The sequence below is a fragment of the Leptonychotes weddellii genome, chromosome 5, assembly GCF_054177405.1.
Source record: "Leptonychotes weddellii isolate Sample4059 chromosome 5, ASM5417740v2, whole genome shotgun sequence".
NCBI classification, from domain to species: domain Eukaryota; kingdom Metazoa; phylum Chordata; class Mammalia; order Carnivora; family Phocidae; genus Leptonychotes; species Leptonychotes weddellii.
The window spans coordinates 64,507,049-64,530,200 of record NC_138373.1 but is presented as its reverse complement, the minus strand read 5'-3'; the positions used below and the strand labels follow the sequence as shown (position 1 = coordinate 64,530,200).

The window sequence follows — 23,152 nt, the reverse complement described above, 5'->3', positions numbered from 1 at the left end:
CAGAAGGCTGAAAGTGGGGTGCTGCGGGAGCCATCGGGGGGGCGACCTTTGAGTGGGGCGAGGTCACAGCAGGCCTCTTGGACACGTGACTTTAAGTAGAAATCTTAAATGTTCTGGGGGAACATGCCAGACAGAAATCCCAGCTCAGAGAAAGGTCCTCACCTGGGACAGAACTGGGCATGCTTAGCATACACTGACCAAAGGGGAGAGTCGCATGGCAGAAAGCTGGAGGCGGGACATTCTCCTAGTACCGTGACTTCCCACTCAGGAACAGTGTGTCTCTTCAGGTCTTTATGATGCCTGCCTGTCAAGTTCAGTGGTCTCTTTATTTAGGAATCGTACATGTTCGTTTCCCAGAGCGGCCACGACGCTGCCACACGCTGGGTGGATTCCTGCAGAAGCGGACGCTCTCACGGTTCTGGAAGCTAGAAGTCTCAAGTGAGACATCAGCAGGGCCGTGCTCTCTGAAGACCCCTTCCTTGCCGCTTCCAGCCTGCCAGCCAGCCTTACCATTCCTCAGCTTATGGCTGCTTTGCTCCATCCTCTGCCTCTGTTGTCACATGACATTGTCCCTAGGTCTGTCACCAAATCTCCCTCTCTTTAGGACACCAGTCATTGGACTGACGGCTCACCCTAATCCAGTATGACCTCATCTTAACTAATTACATCTACAAAGGCCCCATTTCCCAATTCAGGTCATATTTGCAGGTTTGGGATTGGAACGACTTCAGGGGTGGGGAGACTAGAGCACATCTCTCAATAGGTTTCTTCCCTAATGAGGGCAGTGAAAGGCCATATAGCAAGGTGGTTAAAAATAAGCTCTGGAGTCAGGCTTTCTGGTTCTACAACTCTCTGACCGTGGGCCCAAAGCAAGGTTTTAACTTCTGCAAACCTACTCATCCTCATCTGGGAATAATAATAGCAGCTACCCTGAAACCTCGATGAGGATTAAATGAATTAAAGTATGCTAGATGCATTGTAAACATGTCATGTTTCTCTTCTCGGGTAGGTTATAATTGGATCCCGTTTTGAATGGCACCTCTTCTCCACTGTGTTCTCCAATTGGTTACTGCTGGTGACTAGGGAAACTATCACTTTTGTACAGTGATCTTCTAACTGCCATCCTACTAAATTGATTCTTTTCCAGTGGTTTCTGCCTCCATTTTCTTGGTAGCCATCACATGACCTTTAAGGTCCCCCTCCCCCCCCAAAATACCAGAATGTAACACTAAATGATTGTGGAACTCCATGAATGTCTGCAGGGAGAAATGATGTTCCAGAAGCACCTCATATACTTGTCTATACCAGAGACGGGTTTAGATATTCTGCTTCATGCTCACGACAGGATGAAATGTGTCTCTATTTTCTGTATTGTTATGTTACTTGATCCAGACCAAATCAATTCAGCTTTATGTGGACAGGGGCCAGCTTTTAGTCCTCACAGATTCCCATGTGTACAATGCCTGGTAGATAGGGGGTTGGTACTTCTGACTAACCCTGTGAGCAGCTCCTCTGCAGTCAAAATGACTGACACAGGGAGGGAGGGTTCTTCTCAGTCACTGCATAGTAAGAACCCTATCTCATGAATTTGCTAGCTGTTCTTTTTCCACGTCTAATCAATGAAGGGTACAGGATTATTCTGGAATGCCACTCTTTTACCCTGTATTTGAAATAACTTCTTTATATAAACAAAGTTCTTAAAATAAAGACCTCTACCTAAATCAATCCACTAAAAGACACAGGAAAGCTTATAAAGACCTGTGAAATCTGAACACCATTCAGTCAGATCCTTCTGAGCTCATTTCTTACCGTCACAAGCTCTTCCAGAAGGCCTTCTACAAAGACTACAATGGACAGCACAGTGACCAGGGCAAATCCTCACCTGAGTGCTTGCAGCTTAGACCTGCACGATGCAGACACACGGTGCCCTCCAAAGACTTTCAGTTGAGAGATGAATAAAAGCAGACCATGCCAGTGCTGACCACTGAACTCACTGGAAAGTGACTCAGTATTCCTTTAGCAGCTTCACAAATACAAACTTGGTAAGAAAATCCAATAGCAAAACTGGAAAGGAAGTCCGCTGAACTAGTCAGCCCACAACCCATCCCCCATTCTGTGACTGCAAGCACACTTCTACAACTCCCTAATCTGAACTGAGGCGGGGGGTGGGGGGGAGTAGCATTTGTTTTCAGATGCAATAGCTCTAGTCAGGCTCTGCATTCAGTAACAGCAAATCATGATCTTAATGAAGTTGTGTGTAGCGTTTTCCTGGCAATCCATAGTTTAAAAAATAAATCTTCTCAAGTCTCCTTTTCCCATTTCAGCTTGAGGGCATGTTTCTGATTTCTTCTCTTTTTCAACAAGGATATGGGCTCTCTCTGGATGGCCTTTCAAAAGATGATCCATGTCTCTAAGATCCACCCAATACAGTCTTGAGATGTTGACTCCGATGAAGTCAAAGGGGATAAAGTTATTCAAATAAAACAGGGTATCAATATAAAAGTGACATGCTCTGATAGGTCTCTGTCATGCAACATCGCAATAAGAGGTTTCTAAGAGGTGTTCAATACTTCTGTGAATTGCTTAAGACTTACAGGACTAATAAGACTTTTCCCATTGCTCTGACAAAGAAGTGGTTCACACTCAGTATCCATAAAACCTGTTGAATTTTATCTCAATATAGCATTCCAAAAAATGCAGCAGGAAGGCAATATTTGTTCTATGTATTTATTTATTTAACACTTATTAAGTACCTACAATGAACCAGGAATTATATTTTATTGTTTAAAAAATTCAAAGCTGTAAAATACGGCCCCAGGTGAGAGGTTACCAAAAGCAGCCGGAAAGGATCAAAATTGCTCACTCCCAAAATTCTGCTTTGCAGTTCTGCTGAGGATCAAAATGCCCAGAACCGAGGGAAACCCCAAGATGGAGATGCCCCTGCCAAAGACCAAGAGAAGGAACTCGGGAGAGCCAGCCCAGGAGAGGAGCCAGATGATGGGTACAAGGCTCTGACATGGGCCTCACCTAGTGCATTAAGGCATAGGAGTCATCTCGGATCTTGGTAGGATCTCCCACCTTGCTCTCCAATTTGGTTTTAAATCCCTGACTTCTTTCCCTTTTCCCAGTGTGTGTTGGGTGGGGGGAGTAAAACAAATCAAAAAATTTCACTGGGATATATACTTATTCTCCCAATGACTTTGTTTTTTAAGTCTACTCTAAAATTAAAGTCAACAAAATGTGTGGTTTTCTTCATCCTCCATTAATGATGAGAACTGTCCATTCAAAAACTACACTAAGACAATGTCATCCTAAATTGCAATCCGGCTTTAATTGTAGGGCATTGAATCACCTCGCAAACAAATTACAGTCACTATGATTTACCAGTAGGTACTGTACTGGGTGTTGTTGGGGTTTCTTTTTGGCAAACTTAGAACAAACCAGAGAACAAAATTTAAGTCTTCACCGTCATGTAGAAAAATAAAATAAACAAACCTAAAGTATCTACCTATGTGTCAAGTGATTCATACTGTAAAAGTTAAAACTAAAATCTACACTTAACAGCAGAGTTTTAAAAATCCTTAGTGCAAGAAACATAACCAATTAATACAGATCAATACTTATTAATGAATATGGAAAATTTTCCTATACAGAGGTAGAGTCCAGTGCACAAGGCTAAAACAATATTCAATAGTCTAAACAAGACTGAGTCAGGTTTTACGGAATCCACTTTAAATTTTAAGTTATCAGACTGTATGTACATACATACAATAAATAGACTATACAATTTTTTAAAGTAGTTTAATAAACTCCACAAAATAATAGCAGATGCATTGAAATATTTACATAATTCAATTTTCAAATCTCTCTCATTCAAATAAAAGGGATAAAAATAAACCTTCTGCTTTAAAGGCAGCAGAACCTCTTTCCTGAAATGGATCAGTAAAATAAGATACTTTACATGAGTGGAACTAATTTATGCTTGAGAGGTATTCATATTCAGCTAAGAAAATATGTCCCTTTTTAAGCTATATAGATTAGGGAATATAAAATGATATTTTCTACATTTTTAGATCTCTATTTAAAGTTCTAAATCCAACTCTTACTTGAAGAGAGAAGCTGATTTTGGTACCCATACAGAGTATATCAACACCACTACAATGGAAAGATAATTAACTTTTCAGATTCTGCTTGTTTGCTTTTAAAAGTTTAGGCCAGAAAGAACTTGACAATATTTCTGGTCAAACAGCTGTTTACACATGATACAAATCTCACTGAAACCTGACTAGCACTTTTGGTCTGGGGATCTTGGGATTTCACCTTTCTGAGTCTCTTCCATTTCCAAAGTATGTTTCATCAGAAGCAGGCATGTTTGAGGATCAGGCATATGACTTTAGGGTACCTAAGACTAATATTCCGTAGTTTCCACATTCACAGAGGAAGAAGGTGAAACACAGAGTATCTGCTGCCATTTGCCTCGCACAGATTTGAAAAGGGAAAAAACTTAGAAGCCTATCATTGTGACCCAAGAAAATATGCAAACACCCAAAGCATTATATGCTTCATTGACTCAGATTCTTAGACTTAATATCAAATTTACTCTGATATTCTATCATTAACCCTTTTATTTTACTTGATATAAAAGATTCTTATCTAGCCCATAAGGAAATTAGGGATGGTCAGAAAATGAAAAAGTATGGTCATAATTAATGAAGCATAAACCTTCACAGTTTGAATTTTTGTATAACTTTGCTAAGCACCCACAATGAAAATGCAAGTTGAGTTTTTTATTCAATCGTCCTGTGAAAAATACCTCAGTAAATAGTAACATTTTGCCCTTCAATGATCTTCCCATGGGAATAACCCACCCCCCCCTTTTTTTTAAATTTTAGATTTTTAAAAAATTTTATACAAATAGACTAACTTTGATTTAAAGTAAACATATAAAAGTTGAGAAGAATATTGCTTGCAACAATGGACATGGAAGTAGAGGAATGAACTGGGCAGGGGGTACAGAGAAATGGCTCCTACTCAGTAACTGCAGGCAGACACCTAGCACTCTGGAAAAAACCTCACCCAGAGGACACCCTCTGCTGCACACTGTTTCCTTCAGCCCACAAAATCTGACTGATTTGTAACTACGACTTCAGGTCAGAGAACAAAATTTAAAAACAACTGCAAATAAACTGGAAGGCACAAGCACCCATGTGATCTAGAATTTTCTTGGGGTGGGAAATAAGGAGGGAAAGGGATACTTTTGGTTCAGCACTACAGTCAAGTTAATTTTGCCACCGTTGAAGAAAAACTGTATAAAATGAAGGAGTACAGAAATATAACAAGCGCATCCCACTTGTGAGGAAGAAAGCTCAGAAGACAGCTCACAGGAATAGTGCAGAGAGAAACAACCAGTACTATTTATTTGGATGTCTGTGCCATGGTGGGTACAAACTATATTCTCTGCTCTGTGGGACCAAAACCAAAACAGAATAAAAACAAACAAAAATCCCCCAAATCCCAAAAAGCAGCTAGAAGGAATGCAAGAAGTCTTACAGAACATACTGATCCAGATGGAGGTGGATAAACGCACACTTTTGTCTTTAATGCACATCCAACTTTGTTACCTACTGCTGTGTTTTTCCATCGTATTCATCTACAGACCAGACGGGGACTTAAGAAATGGCCAAGCCATTTAACCTTTTCCCTGCCTCTACACGACTTCCCTTTCCCTTTGTTTCCTTCTCCAGGATGAGAGTCTTTTTCCTCCATGAGGGAAGTGCTGTTAATGACGATGGGGAAGGGCATGAAACAGGATTTCCAGAATACTGATTTCGCTTCCCTCGAGGCCTTGCTGCGTGGGAGTGGGCCACACAGCTTGGAGGCGGTCATCAAGGCAGCCTGACAGAGCTATGAATTAAAAAAGAAAAGGAAAGGAAAACAAAAACAAAACCACCCCCAGTCTGTCTTTTCTCACACTAAAGGAGAAACTGAGGGATGGCACGGCCTCCAGTGGGGACCCCCACGGTTAGGAGATGATGGCGGGGGACCACCTCGGCAGAGTCAGATTGTCAGCACTCGCTGACCGCTTCCTCGTGGGTCGACGCAGGTCCTTGTACTTGTCCTCGCAGAGGCGAGAGATGGCCTGAGGGGCAGAAGAGAGACAATTTGGGTCAGGGCTGGACTCGGGAGCAAGTACCACTGTCCTCTAGGCGCCCTCGGCTCCCTCACTCATCAGACACCACCCACCGCTGGGTGCCAGCATCGTTCTAGGCACTGAGGACACGCGGGGCCAATACTGACAAGAGTTCCTGCCCCGGGCAGTTTCCACATGTGGGCCGCTCACAGTGGGGGCCACAAAGGAGGTACAGACACAGGCCCTGTCTCCAAAGCGCTTACAGTCTGAGAAAATCATCACAAAATGTGAAACAATTATAGGACAGGGTAGCCTGGGGCTCAGCTAGACGCAGGTTCAATGCTGGTGAACCACTCGGTGGGGAGGGGGGGTGTGACCCGGGCCTATGCCTATTTCAAGTCCTGCATCCTCGTCTGCAAACGGGGTAAAGAGCACCCGCCTTGCGCGGCTGTCGTAACGCATCAGGGCTTCGTGCCAGGCGGCGCTGGGAAGACCGCTCAGTACAGTACTTGGCGGCAGTCAGTTATCTGAGACTGAGTCAGAGCAGATGACCCCATGTCTGAGTCAACTCTAGACGACTGATGAAGAAAGGAACCGGGAGGGGACAATGTAGGAACAATCCACACTGTCCTCGTTTTCTTGATGAAGACAGTGAGACTCTCGGGGGAGCGTCTCAGCCAAGAGCAAGGCTCAGCCCTCCCTGGGGCTCGGAGCCTGGTCATGGCCCTTTCAGGGCTGCTACTGGGTGCAGGTGGAGAGCACATGGATGACAAAGTGGGAGCCAGCTCACATCACCCCAGATGTCTTGTCCCGGTCACATTCACCTTGCCTTCTGTCAAAATGACCCAGGAGTGGGGAAGTCACCATTCAAGGGACAAAGGCACAAGAGCAGCAGACCCTGATCACATCATCATGGCTCTCACTGAAGTGACAATAATGCTTCTAGCTGCTCTCCCTGCTTCCCCTTTAGCTAACTCTGTGATCTCTTTCCCCATACTTCCCCCTCATCTCACCCACGCTGCTCTGCGGCCTCCCCCTTGGCCCCCCATCACCTGAGCCTGAGCTGGCTCCCACTGTAGGTTTTGAAGCAGCTCTTCCCTCAGCCTGGAGGTTTCTGCAAGGCTAAGATGGCCCACGCTAGAGTCCTCATGCAACCATAGCCAACTCAGTGAGGCTACCAACAACGGCAACCCCCTACACCCTGCTGCTTCTTTTGTACTCACCTTCTAACATACTAGTTTACTTATTATGTTTACTGTTTACTGTCTGTGTCCTCCCAGCAGAATGTAAACTCCAAAAGGGCAGAGTCTATCGGTTTTGTTCATGATGGTGTCTGGTAACCAGTGCCTGGTATCAGGGGACCCTGAGTGAATATGTGTCGAATGGATGTGGAAGTTCCAATCAAGATGTGCACATAACAGAGCATGCACGTATCAGGCTAGGGTCAAAGTACTGGAAACCCAGGGTACTGGCAACCAATTCTCATTTATTTTCCAAAACCCACAAATGCACGTTAGAACAACGACTCCAGTGGTAGCAGGGAGGATGGATTAGAGGAGAGAGACAGGAGTTGAGGACGTCTTCCTCCAAATGACAGATGAATGAGGGCAGGAGATGGGCTAGATCACTGGGAATTCCCCATGTGAAACATACTGCATGCACTTAATATAGGTGACATACTTCAAGAGAAAATCTGATCCCTTACAGATATTAGAGCAATGATTTTTGAAAGTACATTATTTTCATGTATTTAAACTCCCTGAGATTACTGTGTGTGGTTTCTCAGCTTATAAACAGTACACGGGTCTGAATGTAATATTATAATAATGAATTAGCTATGTACAATCTTACTCTAGATTTCATAATGCAAACTCTTAGCTTTCATCCCATCTCCCACATGCATACAGAGATACTAATTTATTTCAAAGAGAAATGGCCAGGCTAATGAAAAGACCACTTTGCATTTGCCTTGGTTCCTGGTGCACTCTAGCGTCCACACTCTACCTTGCAACCCGCCTATCAAGTCAGCCCTTTGGTGGTACGTGTGAGCAGGTACAGAGCCTCAGGTAACAGCCACTTCTAGTATGCCTCACCCCCACCTTGCTTTCCACGATGGGGTTCAAGTTTGCTAACCAAACGGACTACGAGGGATACTGGGGTATGGAAAATAATGGAATCCCATTCCTTAAAAATTATTTCGGGGCGCCTGGGTGGCTCAGTCATTGGGCGTCTGCCTTTGGCTCAGGTCATGATCCCAGAGTCCTGGGATCGAGCCCCGCATCGGGCTCCCTGCTCCGCAGGAAGCCTGCTTCTCCCCCTCCCACTCCCCCTGCTTGTGTTCCCTCTCTTGCTGTCTCTCTCTCTGTCAAATAAATAAAATCTTCAAAAAAAAAAAAATTATTTCGAAGGGGGGGTGCCACGTGCTTTTCCAGATAGTGCTTCTGTCCAGACCTGCAGAGGAGTGGGGGTCTGCATCTCAGGAAGCTCCGGTTCTTGGGAGGACAGAGAACAGTCTTGCCAGAACTACCGGCCCTCCTCGGCCCAGTGAGCCTGAGCAGCACTTGGTGCGGCGGCCCCTGGGGCAGGTGAGCACTCCCTCTTCCCACTCAGATAACCTGCCGGAGGTCACAGCGGGCACCAGCTACCCCGTCTCAGCCAGCCTGTGTGTCCGCAACGCGAGATACTCTCCCTCTGAGAACCACAGACCTGCTTTCCTGCACGCTAAGCGGCCGCTTCCAGGAGCTCCACACTCTTCCCTCAGCAGGAGAGGAGCACTGCTCGGGCTGAAACAGGGCGCCTGCTCACCGTGAAATCGAATCCTATTTCACGCATGTGCCCGCAAGAGTCTAACACTTGTCTTGGGGCACCTCCTTCAGAGGAAGGGTTTTCCATATCTTGCTCCAGAGAAATGGGAGACTTTAAATGAGCAGTTGCATCCCAATGGCGAGCACACAATTACAGCAGAGTGACCGAGTTCGGACAACCTCACTGGGTTTTTATTTTAAACACCGTGCTCCATATCCAGTCTGTTCCACAGTTTTACAAAGTTTTTCCTTGGGATTAGCATACTATGTACTTTTTACAATTTTATTTAAAATTTTGGCTTTCTTAAGCTTGCAAACCATAATAATCTCTTTCCCTCCACCTCTAGCCTTTGTGTGGTTCACAGCTATTAACCCTGTTAGACCAGCACTCTAGCTATCCTGACCCTGTACTGAATTGGGATAACGTGTCACTCAGATTGGACAATGGGGCAGGCAGCACAGACCTCCTGGGTCTCACCAAGCTGGAGACATGACTGTACCATCGACCGCTTTGATCAAAGGGTCTATGGGATGAGACCACAACAGTGCCTGAGGATGAAGGTACAGAGGGCCTCAGCACAACTTCTCTGGAGGAAGGGGTTTCACCCTTCCTCGTTACCCCACCACTTTTCATCCACTCAACAAGTCAGACGGGAAGAGCTAGGTGCAAATAGCTATATACACAGGTCATGAGCACAAAAGTTACACAGCTTAACAGTGAGGGCCCTAAATCCAGACCAAGACCCATGGGGCTGGCCCCAGCTCTAACTGGGCTGTGGGGAAAATATTTTGAATAAAAAATAAAAAGCAGAATATAACCTTTTGGGATTCCCAATCATTAGGGTCATCTGGTATCTTTTTCCTTATAAAAGTGCCTGTCGAGAAATACCTTTTTGTGAGCGTATTTTTTAAAAAACAGATCTTTATAAGATTTGAAGAATAGAATCAATGCACGTTAAATAAAAGATATTCAGAAGGTTATTAAAACTATGGCTGGATGAATTACAATCAACTAAATAAACTGGCCAACTCTAAATCCAGGGTAACCTGTCTATATTTCATAACACACAGTGGGGGAAAATGAGCGTGGTGACCTCCCACTTCCGGGAGACCCGGATGAGGCATCTGCAATAGTGCATCAAAAACCAGTACGTGAAAGCATCTTACCTCAAGCTTGTGAGCCCTCTCCCTGCTCAGGGGCTCCAAGGGAAAGCTCAGGTTGTTTGCTTCTGCCAGAGAACGAAGATCAAAATAATACTTGGCATAAACACTGGAAGGAACATTGATGTTGAACTGGAGCAATTCAAGAAACTGTCGCTCTAGCTCATTCCTGCAAAGACAAAAACAGCACATGTCTAGCTGCCATATACCAGGCTGCGTGGCCCACCAAGGCAAGCCGCTAGAGACCAGGCTCCAGAAAACTGCAACCTCCAGGGAGAAAAGCTATCTAATTAATTGCCTGGTTGGACACCAGAGTTGCAGTTTAACCACCAAATGGGTACTAAAAGCCAAATGATCAAGTGCCCAGAAGGATGAGGCCTGATTAGTTGGGACGATCACCAGTAAGTGCTTCAGGGTGGTGCGTTTCATTGAGACCCAGCCACACACACAGCAGGCTCTGGCTGCAAATCCCAGCACAAACCATCAACCCTGGGGCAGATGAAACAGTCAAGAGCTGTCAAGTGGAGCCTGGTGAGGGGCCCACACAGGAGCCCAGGGGAAAAGCCTCTGTTACACCTAGAGGCCTGTCTTTCCTCAGTGGCCTTCCCCTTCCCTACCTCCTAGGAGAAGAGTGGAGGGACTGCTGTGGGGGCTTCCTTAGGCAAAGCGGGGAGTAGGGGAACGAATTGCAGCCCTGGACTCACAAAAAGGGACCCCCGCCAACTCTCAAGAGTGAAAGCAGTAGTCCCCACACCTGAGCCTGCATCTAATCACATGCAGGGCTCGTTAACACAGACTGAGGAGCCCACCCCAGTCTTGGTTCAGCGGGTCGGGGGGTAGGCCTGAGAATGTGTCTTTCTAACAAGCTCCCACGGGATGCTGATGCGGCTGGTCCCAGCGCAAACCTCTAGAACCACTCACCTCCACAGACTGGTCAGTAAAGGAGCGAACACAGGTATTAAGATCCATCTGGTCGACCCATTTATAGTTTGATGAAAATGAATGATGGGTAGGCAGAATAAATTCTAAAACTTCTATTTGGAGAACTTCCCCATGTCAATTATCTTTTAGATCAGGTTCATTTCTTGACAGTTAGTACCCGGAGGGACAAAAGTCCTCAGCGATGGATCTGTTTGTTGAGCACCGGGGCTAGGTTGGGCACACAGTTTTAGCATCGTCTCCCCCTGGAAGCACCCTGTGCTCCCAAGCACGCTACACAGCCCTCTATTTCTGTCCCTTATCAGACTCCACTGCAGGTGTCACCTTGACTCAGTGTCCCTGCTTGTCTCCTCCTAGCCAGAAACCATGCCACCTGGCCCCTATCACAGCACCTGACATACAATTAGTGCTCAATAATTACCCTTACTGAATGGAACAGGCCAAGCTCAGCTTGGGTGGAGGGATGGAGGAAGGCTTCCCATAGAAGTAAGAGATGAACTGAGTTTGGAAATACAGAGCTCTGGTGGAAAGGAACAAGGGTTGGGGCAGGGGATTTCTGGCAGGATACCTGGTCACCACCTCCTGTAAGTGAATTTGAAGGCTGACAAACCCCGCCCCAAGTGCTAGGCCTCACCCCAACTAGCCCGGACCCCCCTCCACAGACTCCACTGAACACTGAGCCCCCCGGCTCTGGTCCCTGGATGCAGATACCTGATGTTTTGCAGCCTCAGACTAACTCAGTACCATCCTGTCCCCATGGTGTACCCGAGTCCTTGTCTGTTCCTGGTGAGTCACCTCATTAAGCTAGCAGAGACTGAAAGGACTCTGTCTCAATCTCCTGCTGTGACAAGGGACAGGAGCGCCAAGGTGGTGGGGAAGGAAGGCTAGGATTTGAGCAAGAGTGGATGGCTTCAGAGAGAGAAGGTACTGGGCAAATGAGAGCTGCTGTAGAAGGTTTGTGGTCCTCAGATGGGAAGGCTGAGAAGTCACATTCAGGTCTTTTCATCAGAGAAACACCGTAATTTGCTGTTTCTATACAGTCTAGTGAAAGAAGGTGCATACTGTGCTAAATTTTATTCTTTTAAAGAGTCTAAATTACTTTGGCTTATTTGGGATAATTTTTACTTTAACTTTTATTTATGCCTCCTTTAAATGAGATTTAACAAGAGATCATCCTGTGAAATACTGGAACTCAGCTAAGATTTTAGTAAAACAAGAGTGTAAAAGTACTGCTAAGGCCAGAAGTGCCAAAACAGATGGGCTAGAAGGAGCTCTCCTGGGGGGGCCGTGGGGGCCGCCTGGGGACAGACTGCCGTCTGGTGGCCGAAGGTGCCACTGCAGCTCTCACTCTCCTGATGCTAAGAAAACCTTGGGGGGAAAAAAAAATAGAGCCAGCCTGTTAATCCTGGCCCCACTGGTAGCTGGTTAGCAATGACTCTTGTTGAGGGGGTACACTCTGACTAAAGCCAAGAGGAATCTGTTTTTGAACAGGGTGGCATTTTCCTCAAGGTTCCTTGGAAAAAAGGAACAGCCTTTCTTCAGGCTTTTCTTTTTTAAGCTCTGAGGGAAATACGGACTTTAGAGCTGTTGTGCTTTCTAACTAAGGCAAGATTTAGCAAATAAAAGTAATTCCCAAAATCTGACTTTCCAAACTGCAGCAGGACATCTTACAGGGACATGTGACAGCTTGCTACGTGATAAATCGTAAGAAATACTAACAGTGACACAGAGAGAACAGGCTTGATGGATTTACTGCCCTCAACTGAATAATCACGAGAAAACAGTTCTGATTAAAATATTTTTTTTTAAAGATTTTATTTATTTGAGAGAGAGAGTGAGAGAGAGAGAGCACAAGAGGGGGGAGCGGGAGAGGGAGAAGCAGACTCCCCGCTGAGCAGGTAGCCCGATGCGGGACTCGATCCTGGGACTCCAGGATCATGACCTGAGCCGAAGGCAGTCGCTTAACCAACTGAGCCACCCAGGCGCCCAGTTCTGATTAAAATTTTATAAGAAGTAAACTCAAGTCAGTAAACAAAACATATATTCAGAAATATGCGTTACATTAGATCAAAATTGTAAAGAAACCCAACTGAATTAGCACAATTCACAACTTGTGAAGGGGCCTCTAAAATGGAGTAAGGAGAGTTGTTTTTATCATCTAAACATTTATCATCTATCTGCTTTTCTAGAAAAACGGATTCACTTTAAAAACCAGCCACTGACAGTCTAGCAATCCCACTTCTGGGTATATACGCAAAAGAACTGAAAGCAGGGACTCGGAGAGATCTGTACACCCATGCTCCCAGCAGCGCTATTCTCAGGAGCCAAGAGCAGATGCAGTGCAAGTGTCAGGTGTCTAGCAATGGATGAACGGATAAACAAAACAGAGTATGTCCATGGACTGCAATACTTTCGACCTTAAAAAGGAAGGAAATCCCACTATGTGCTGCTACACAGATGAACCCTGAGGACACTATGCTAAGTGAAATAAGCCAGTCACAAAAAGAGGAACACTGTGATTCTGCTTCTGTGAGGCATCCAGAGAAGTGAAATTCAGAGACAAAGCAGAATGATGGCTGCCAGGGGCGGTGCAGGGGGAGGTGGGGACGTATTATTTAATGGGCACACAGTTTCTGGTTGGTGATGGTTGCACAACAATGTGAAGGTACTTAATGCCACAGAACTGTACACTTAAAAATGGCGAAACTAGTCAATTTTATGCCAGGTATATTTTACCCCACTGAAAACCAAAACCAAAGACTGGGCACCCTACACCCACGGAGGGCCAGAGGTTTTTGCTGTCTCTATCTGCTCTGCAGCGCTAAAACCAGTCTCTCGGCTTCTCTGTATTTGAGATTCCTTTGTTTACATATGAGCATGACTCTTCTGAGGTTACTGCAAAACAAAACAAGCCAACCCCACAGTATAACTTCTTTTAACAGCATTTTTGCCCGTCAAAGTTCATCCTTCCCTTTCCCATGCACGGCACCTGTCACTAGGTGCTCAAAGCCGACGTGATGTGTGAGAAAGAGACCTCACATACAGAATACATTCACCCCATCCCAACAGCCCAAAAGTCTCAACCCATTCCAGCATCAACTCCAAGTCCGAAAATCTCATCTAAATCAGGTATCGGTGAGACCAGAGGTCTGATTCATCCTGAGGCAAAATTCCCCTGCAGGTATGAACACGTGAAACTTGCTACTGTGGAAGTTACCTGCTTCCAAAGTACAAAGGTCACACGGGCATAGGCAGACATTCCCATTACAAAAGGGAGAAATCAAAAAGTAGAAAGGGGTCTTGGGCCTCAAGCCAAGTCCGAAATCTAGCAGGGCAAATGCGTTCGATTTTAAGGCTTGAGAATAATCTGTGGCTGATGCTCTATCATCCAGCCCACTGAGGGGGGCGCCCTGCCTCTGGGCCCCCTTAGCCAAGGGCAGCAGCCCCACATCCTAGCCGAGGGGGAGGCAGCCTCAGCCCCCAAGACCCATACCTGCTGTGCCCGTGGGGGCAAATGGGCAGCCCTGCCAACTCCCAAACTGCCTTCACGGCCATTTCCCCTTTTGAAGGATAACACGTCACAGCAGGACAGCTCTTCGGTAGAATCCCGAAGTCCCACAGCCTTCCTTCACTTTGTCCTGTCTTGTCCCCTTCAGTTTAAACTGGCAACACTTCCACTGGGACGACTGATTGGACCATCGAGCCACACTTGTAACCTCTTTGGCAAACACTGTCCAGCCACAACACCCTCATTGTTCTCTGCAGAGCACGCTTTCTTATTTCTTGCAATAGGGATAGGCAGAGGTTGGAAAATTTGAGTTCTTCCAAATCGTCAACATCTGGTCCCTTCTTGCTTAACAGCTCCTTCTTCAATTTCTCTCTCCTCAGATTTTATTATAAGCAGCACGGAGAAACCAGGCAGGGTTTCTAAACACTCTGCTCAGAAATCTCCTCAGCTAAATATTCCAGTTCATTCTTGAACTTTCTACCTTACACAAACACTAGAACACAATTTGGCCAAGTTCTTTGCCACTGTGTAACAAGTGTTGCCCTTGGTCCAGTGTCCAACAGCATGTTCCTCATTTCTGATACTGCACTCCAGAAGCACCTTTAACAGTCCTAATTCTAGCAACATTCAGTTTGTGGTACGACATGTCTATCTCTAAGATGAGAGAAGCTTCCTCTAAAGCTCTCTGCTTCCTGAGTCCTCATCAGAATCACTTTTCACAACCATGTTTCTACCAACTGTCCCTTCAAGGTAATCTAGGGTTTTTCTAACATGTGCCTCAAAACTCTTGTCGCTTCTACACATTACCCAGTTGCAATGCCACTTCCGCATCTTCAGGTAACTGTGAGAGCAGCACCCCACTGGCCAGGATCAACATCTATAGCGGTCTACCAGGGCTGCCACAATGCAATACCACAGACTGGGGGCTTAAACAGCATTCATTTACTTTCTCACAATTCTGGAGGCTAGAAGTCCAAGATGGGGGTGCCAGCAGCGTTGGTCTTCGGAAGCCTCTCTCTTGGCCTGCAGATGGCCGCCTTCTCTCTGTGTCCTCGCATGGCTGTCCCTCTGCAGTGTTGTGTGACTCAGTCCTACTGGATTCGGGCCCACCCTCAGCATCTACTTTAAATTAATTACCTCTTTACGACCTTATCTCCAAATACAGAGACATTCTGAGGCACTGGGCCTTAGGCTCCAACACAGGAATTCTGAGAGAACACAATTCGGCCCGTAACACTGGGTCTCTGTTGTAGCGCTCAGCGGGGCGCTGGGCTTCATGCTGGTTTATGTATTCCCTTACAATACACAAAAGCTTTCTCCAAGTACGCCTAAAAACACAAGAGCATTAGGGAACAGATTTCTAGATCTATAACTTTCATTTCTCACTGTTAAAACTGACTTGCCCGAGAACACATCAAGTATATAGGTTCTCCTTTCGGCCCCTCCCTTCCTACTCTTCTGCTCTGAGAGAGAGAGAGGCAGGCTGCTCACCCTCCCTTACTGGGTTCACTGTCCCAAAGTGAAAAACTTGCATGGTGGGGCAAACATCTGATCACCAAGCATCTGCTCTTTTTATCTCCCTCTGAACTGTACTCCTCCCCTTTGAAGCCCTAGGCCCCAATCCCATTCCTTAGCTCAGATGGCATATAAGCCTCACTTGCCTGAGGGCCTCTGAGTCTCATATTTTTATGGGGCTCCATATGTACAAAATTAAATTTTCTCCTGTTTGTCTTATGTCAATTTAGTTATTAGACCAAAGAACCTAAAAGGGGAAAAAGGGAAAATTTTCGTCCCCTACATACACACATCAGCAACACAAACAAGAAAGGACAACCATGATGTCATTCCTACGGCACACAACTCAAGTGTCAAATGATATCAAGGAGTTGACAGAGTAACCTCCAATAAAGGAAACAAGTCAGCACCTCTTACCACCTTGCATCCTCCTCTGTGGTCCTAACGACAATTATTTTAGTAGTTGTTTTCACTTTGAAATATAATCAAGACTTTAATTTTTCTTACTATCAAAAACTTATTTACACTTGTCCTCCTTTTTATAATAAAGAATTATAGACCCAGGAAGGAGTTTTATAGGTCTACAGCAGAAATAGGCTCTGCAACAAAAGACCTAAGAAGACAAACAGGTGTGCTTCACAGCGTACCACAAAAATGGGGTGCCATCCAATCAGTGACCAGAGGCAAGGAGGGCCTTAGGCTGGTGAGGAACCCAGAACTAATGTGCCCACATGACACCCCCCAGCAGCAGCCTGCACAGGCACTGTGAAGACCCCACACCCCCAGGATGACTGGGTCTAGGAACATGGAGGTGGACTGAGACACAGCTGGGCACCTCCTCCAGCCTAAAGCTTCCTCAAGGAAGCCGAACAAACAATAATTGAAAAATTTTAGCAAGAATAGTGTCAGAAGTACCTAAAAACAATAAGGAACTGTAAATAGTTTATCCTGATCATTTTCCAAAACAGCTCCTTTTTCCTGTAAGAGGCTCTAAACCTGTTTCCTGTATTCCCAGACCCCAGAGATCGTAGACAACAGGCCTGCAGGTCTCCTGTTCACAATCCTCACCTAAATCTAAGGACTGAACCATCTGAGAAATCCCAAGACCGCCCTGAGAGCTATGGGGGTGGACGCCCCTCGCCCCCAAGCTCATGGCGCTTCCACTGAGCTGGGGCTCTGAGACCAGCTGGGGGAGAACATACAGCCCTAATGAGACACATGAGAGCACCCAAGGACAGAATGCTGATTTTAACCAACTGAACTTGCAAATTCTCCCTGAAACTAAACAGAAACATAATATTTTAGCTCTTCTGCTTTTTTGAGGAGGCTCCTGCCCACAAAAGACTGGTGTGGGGCATTGTTATGAGTCTGCAGTGAGGTAAAGAGCCAGAACAAAAGCCATCACAGAGGTGACAGCATTATCTACACCTTTCTGATTAAGGTAAAGGAATGTTTTTACCCATAATATAGTTTCAGTAACTAGTTTCACAAAATCAAAAAGTGTAACCAGTACCTGTTCATGATCCTCAATGAAGAGTAGTACAGGTGTAATATTCCCCAGCCACGTCCTTGTTGTGCCCACTCACAAGAGACCTTTAGTCAAATTCATTCCTTCTTTACCATACAGACCATTCAGAGGGACGCGGTTCCTTTCCAAATGGTGCCCCACCCCCCACCCCAACACACACACTCACATGTCCTCCACCGTGATGTCTTTCAGGATCTGGCAGTAGTCCACATTCCACACAGCCTGGTCATCCCAAACCTTGGAGGCCAGCAGGATCGCCCCTAGAACAATCCGCTTCCAGTTGGCCGGACAGATGTCTATCTCTGCATATGTTAAAAGTCTTTCAAGGTATACCTGGGAAGACATGAAAATGCCAGAGCTAAAAGACTTGAGTTGTTTTGTCCTACATGCTAGCATACATAAACTCTAAAACTGTTTTGACTCCATTTCACCAGCCTTTAAACAGGGATTTATCCTCTGATCATACCTATTTTTAAAAAGTCAAAGGGCTCAGCTAGTCTGATGGGAAATGGACACTCTCCGTAACTGAAGAGTGTGGATGTAGCTGGATCATAAAAGACTCTGAGGCAGGAACAAATTCCAGGTAGCACAGGTTAATTTCTCACTCTAACAACTACGATATCGATACGGATTCAACATACAACGGTACAAATTTCAACAAATGGTGTCAAAGGAACAAACCTTTTCTATCTCGTAAAGTTTTTATTTTGAGGCAATTATAAATTTACATGCTGCATCAATAAACTTATTTTTTTATTATCGTGGTAAAATATATATAACATTTACCATTTAACCATTTTTAAGTGCACAGTGCTGTAGCAGTAAGTACATTCACACTGTTGTAAAATCACCACCCATCTCTGTCCCCAGAGCTTTCTCATCATCCTGAACTAAACTCTGTTCCTACTAACCAACTCCCTGTTCCCCTTCCCCCCAGCCGTTGGCAACAACCATTCTACTTTGTCTCCATGAGTTTGACTACTCTAGGAATCATTCAATGTTTGTCATTTTTGTTCTGGCTTTTTTCTCTTAGCATGTCCTCAAGGTTCATCCAAGTATGCAGCATATGTTAAAATTTCTTCCCTTTTTAAGGCTGAATAATAATCCACTGCATACCACATTGTGTTTACCCATTTTTCCATCGATGGACATTTGAGTTGTTTCCTCCTTTTGGTTATTGTGAATAATGTTGCTGCTGTGAACACTGGTGTACAAAAATAGCTGTTTGAGTCTCCACTTTTGATTCTTTTGGGTATGGACCCAGAAGGAAAGCTGCTGGATGATATGGTAATTCTATATTTAATTTTTTAAGGAACCACCATATTATTTTTCCACAGTACCTAGGCCACTTAATATTCCCACCAGCAATGCACAGGGGTTTCAATTTTTTCATATCCTCGCCAACACCAGTTATTTTGTTTTGTCTTTTTTTTTTTTTAAATAATAGTCATCCTAATGAGTGTGAAGTAGGTATCTCACTGTGGTTTTGATTTGATTTTTAAATGAAATAATTTTAGCTGAAGTTGGAAAATGAAACCAAGTAACATAAGATTTATAAATTGCCATAATGTAGCTTGAAGACAGATATCAGAAATACCCACAAAGTGCTTTGCTTACTTTGGGTCACAAGGTAAGAATTCCTTTTAAAGTTTTCCTCCTGTTTATCAGCATGTTTTATACTTCTCTGAACCATGGAATTATTGTTTCTATAGTTTATCAAACACATTTACAAAGTGGAATTACTGTATCAGAAAGAAACAAACGAAACGAATCATATATAAACTTTTAAGAACCTGCTTCCTAAAACAGATGAAATCTATATAGTGTTAAATTTTTCATAGTTTGTAATGCCCGTAAAGTCTTAAATATCATGTAATTTTTAAAAAGGCATGTGGTGGTGGGGGCAGGGGTGTGTCTGGTTGGCTCAATCTGCTGAGTGTCCGATTCTTGGTTTCAGTTCATGTTGTGATCTTGAGGTCATGGGATCGAGCCCCACATCAGGCTCCATGCTCAGCATGGAGTCTGCTTGTCCCTCTCCCTCCCCGTCCTCCCCTCTCCTCTCTTGCACTTGCTCACTCACTCGCTGTCTCTCTTTCTAAAATTAAAAAAAAAAAAAAAAATCTTAAAAAGGCATGTGTGGGAAAAAATGTTAACACAAATACACAAATAAAGATAATGATCAGTTAAATATCAATACTCATAAACGAGATGGGAAAGTCCACACCTGTTACATCATTAGGGCTCTGCGGAGGAGACTGCACTTTGGGAAATTCTTGAGAAACAGGGCAACTAACTGGTTGACTGGGAGAAGTTTGTTAAATGACACGAATCCGTCAACAGAAGCACAGGATAATGCCAGATGCAGACTAAGAATTACACAACACAGAGCCCACAAGATGAGAACAGATACGCGAGAGACGGTGTGAAGCGCTCAAACTTAAGCCATGGGTCCCTGTGTAACAGAGCAGTAACTATGTGCCAAGCACGGTGCCCATCGCTGGAGACACAGGACAGCAGCACCGACGGCTCTGGCCACACCGTGGAAAATGGGCTGGAAAGGAGCACAGCTGATGGGCAGAGGAGACGATGCAGCAGATGGGATAAGCAAGATCAGGGTTTGAACTGGGGACATGACAGGAGAGACTGACAGTCCTATCAGACCGACCTAGAGTCCAGGGACCCCAACAACCAAGAAGGTGGGCTGCTGCAGGAGACCCCGAGGCTTCCAGCTCATACAGCTGGATGGGCGACACCTGAGACAGGGAGCCCTGCTGGGGGAAAGACAGTTACAGGTGGATGCTGTATGTCTGAGACATCCCAGAAGACGCCACCCATGTAGGCGGTACACACACCCTTGTGAAGCTCGAAGAAAAGAGCCCTCAGATAGAAATCTGAGTGTCTGCGGCACATCCCAGGTCTTGGGATGACAGCTTAGGGAGAGAGAAAAGGAGGGGCCGGAGCCTTAAGAGCCCCTCCTGTTTTAACATCTGGAGAGAGGGTAAAGGGGCAGCAAAGGAGAGGGAGGAATAATATCTGGTGTGTTCTGCTCTTAAGATATGTAATACTCGGGGCGCCTGGGTGGCTCAGTCGGTTAAGCGGCTGCCTTCGGCTCAGGTCATGATCCCAGAGTCCTGGGATCAAGCCCCGCATCGGGCTCCCTGCTCGGCAGGAAGCCTGCTTCTCCCTTACCCTCTGCCTGCCACTCTGCCTACCTGTGCTATCTCTCTGTCAGATAAAGAAATTTAAAAAAATCTTAAAAAAAAAAAAGATGTGTAATACTCTGGAGAAGAAGCTCCAAGGCAAATGGAGGTGTTTTTAAGTACCTGAATTAGGCTTACAATATTATACAGGGCATATAAGAAGGAAATTGAAGTGGTCTCTTTCACAGCAAAAAATAAAATTAAAGATGTAAAAACACTTCAGGCAGTGACTGTATGGGTGGAGAGGGGCAAGGAGGCCAGGGGGGTGAGGTACTTAGGAGGGAGAGTAGGTAGAGAGAGGGAAAGGGGGAGAGAGCCTTATCAGTCTCTCCACCTAGTAAACCCTAAGCTCCCTGAGGACAAGGGCCACGTCTCATTCCCACTTGTGTGCCCAGCATCTAGCACAATGCTAGCAGAGGGTGTGACCTCAGGCTGCTTCATTCACGGACACACCATCCACGTAGGAGCCCTGGCTCTGGAATACAGCAACGGGAGGGTACATTTTCGTGTAAGAAATTTAGGTAAGAACATGGCCACAAAGAATGGCATCCAGGAAAGGGAACTGCACTGACAAAGGCAGAGTGGATTTAAAGGTGAAACGGAGCCCATGGTTTGTGGGCCAGGTACAGTGGTGGACGAGGAAGTTCAGAGGACAGAGTCACTCTGCTGTGCCAAGCGCAGACAGTCAAAAAGACCTTCCAATAAGCCCCAGGAAGTCACACAGCATGGCATTCTCACTGCTTTATCACTGCTTTACGGCACCGTTGCGGGAGTTTCCAAACCTCTCTCAGTGAGCAGTAACATAACAGCATTTGGTTGTGACACCTACTGGCGAGAAAAAGTAGGTCACGGACTAGAGCTCCATGATCTTTTCAATGGCATTTATTATATTAAATGAGCAAAAAGAGTGAGCTAATGTTTTAGATCATGACTTCCATTTGTGTGAAAACTGTCATTCTTCAGGTAAAAATCCAGGCCAGGTCAAGCGGAATTTCAGCCAGACCCTGTCCTGGGGACCCCAGACAGCATCTTTGACAAAGGTTGACAAACTAACTCTTCTCATTCTCCATCAAGAAGGGCTACACTTGTGGTGAGCACCACATAAAGTATGAACTTGTCAAATCACTATGCTGTACACATGAAACAAATATAACACTGTGTGTCAGCTACACTCAAAAAAATTAAAACAGAAAAAAAGAATCACAAAATATATAATAAAACTGAACTAAGGGCAGAAAATGAAGACTGGACCTAACTAAGTCTCCAGATTTTTAAAGCACGAGACAAAGAAGGTTGTGAAACAATGTTCACCCCTTACACAGACAAGGTATGCAAATCTCTCCAAGCTCCCCACTGAAATAGACTCTCACTGGCTCAGTGCAAATGGGTGGCTACTCAATTTACTTCTTACTTTATACCATAGTTGGCAGACTTATTAATAAGCATGTTAATGATATTTACAATAATATTTAATACTAAAAAAAAGAACCCAAAAGTATCATTCCATCTCTGATATTCCACTAAGGCTAACTAAAGGAATTAGGTATTACAATACACCCTTACCAAGGGAAGGCAGATGTTATGCTGGGGGATGAGGCATTCATAATAACCTCCACTTAATAGCATGTAATTTAGCAGAACTTGTCAGTAAGGCCATATTCAAGGGTCAGCTGCAATTTCTTTAGTAAACTCCCAGTTGGATATTTTAATTCTCTGCCAAGTAAAATAATAATTGATTTTTCCTAAACAATATTCCTAGACCATTCATTGCTAATAGGACAAGCTTGCTCAATTAAATTTTCAGATTTAAATTCATGAGAAGGACTATCTTAAGGAGTCTCTAGAAAATACAGGTTAGTGAGCAATTACAGAGTTACAAAGAGCATTCAGCTGACTGCATATAACAAAACTGTTCAAAGGCATGGGGGAGGAATAAAATGCAAACTCATGGAATCAAGGATATATACCAAAATCTTGATGATACTGAAATTATTCCAAACCGATTTGAGAGAGCTTATCTAGCACCACCAGGGAAAACGGTGGTGTAGGAGGACCCGAAGCTCACCTCCTCCCATGGATATAACTAGGTAACACCTACATCAGTGTAAATAACCCAGAAAACCACCTGAAGACTGGCAGAACAAACTCTCCACAGCTAAATGTAGAGAAGAGGACACAATGAAGAGGGTAGCAAGCGCAGAGATGTGGCTGGGAGCCAAATGGACTCACAGTGACTGTCCCCAGGAGGGAGGGACATGCGGGCATGGAGAGGGGAGAGAAACAGACCCTCACACCAGGGCGCCTGCAGGGGAAACCTTCACAGGGAAGACAAATCCTGGCAACACTGGGCTTTGGAAACCAGAGGGG

The 23,152-nt window shown here is 45.0% G+C and overlaps 1 protein-coding gene across 2 annotated transcripts in view; it reads right to left on the bottom strand.

The window, feature by feature from the left end:
* Positions 1-3,785: 3,785 nt before the first annotated feature.
* Positions 3,786-23,152, bottom strand: part of CCNY (cyclin Y) — a 220,046-nt gene continuing 200,679 nt past the window's right edge. For both annotated transcript variants that reach the window (XM_081820894.1, XM_081820893.1), the window contains exons 7-9: positions 17,752-17,918; positions 10,102-10,264; positions 3,786-6,139 (exon numbers count right to left, since the gene is read on the bottom strand). In XM_081820894.1, coding sequence (XP_081677020.1) covers positions 6,023-6,139; positions 10,102-10,264; positions 17,752-17,918 — 447 coding nt within the window. In that variant the 3' untranslated portion in view covers positions 3,786-6,022. The remainder of the gene's footprint in view (positions 6,140-10,101; positions 10,265-17,751; positions 17,919-23,152) is intronic.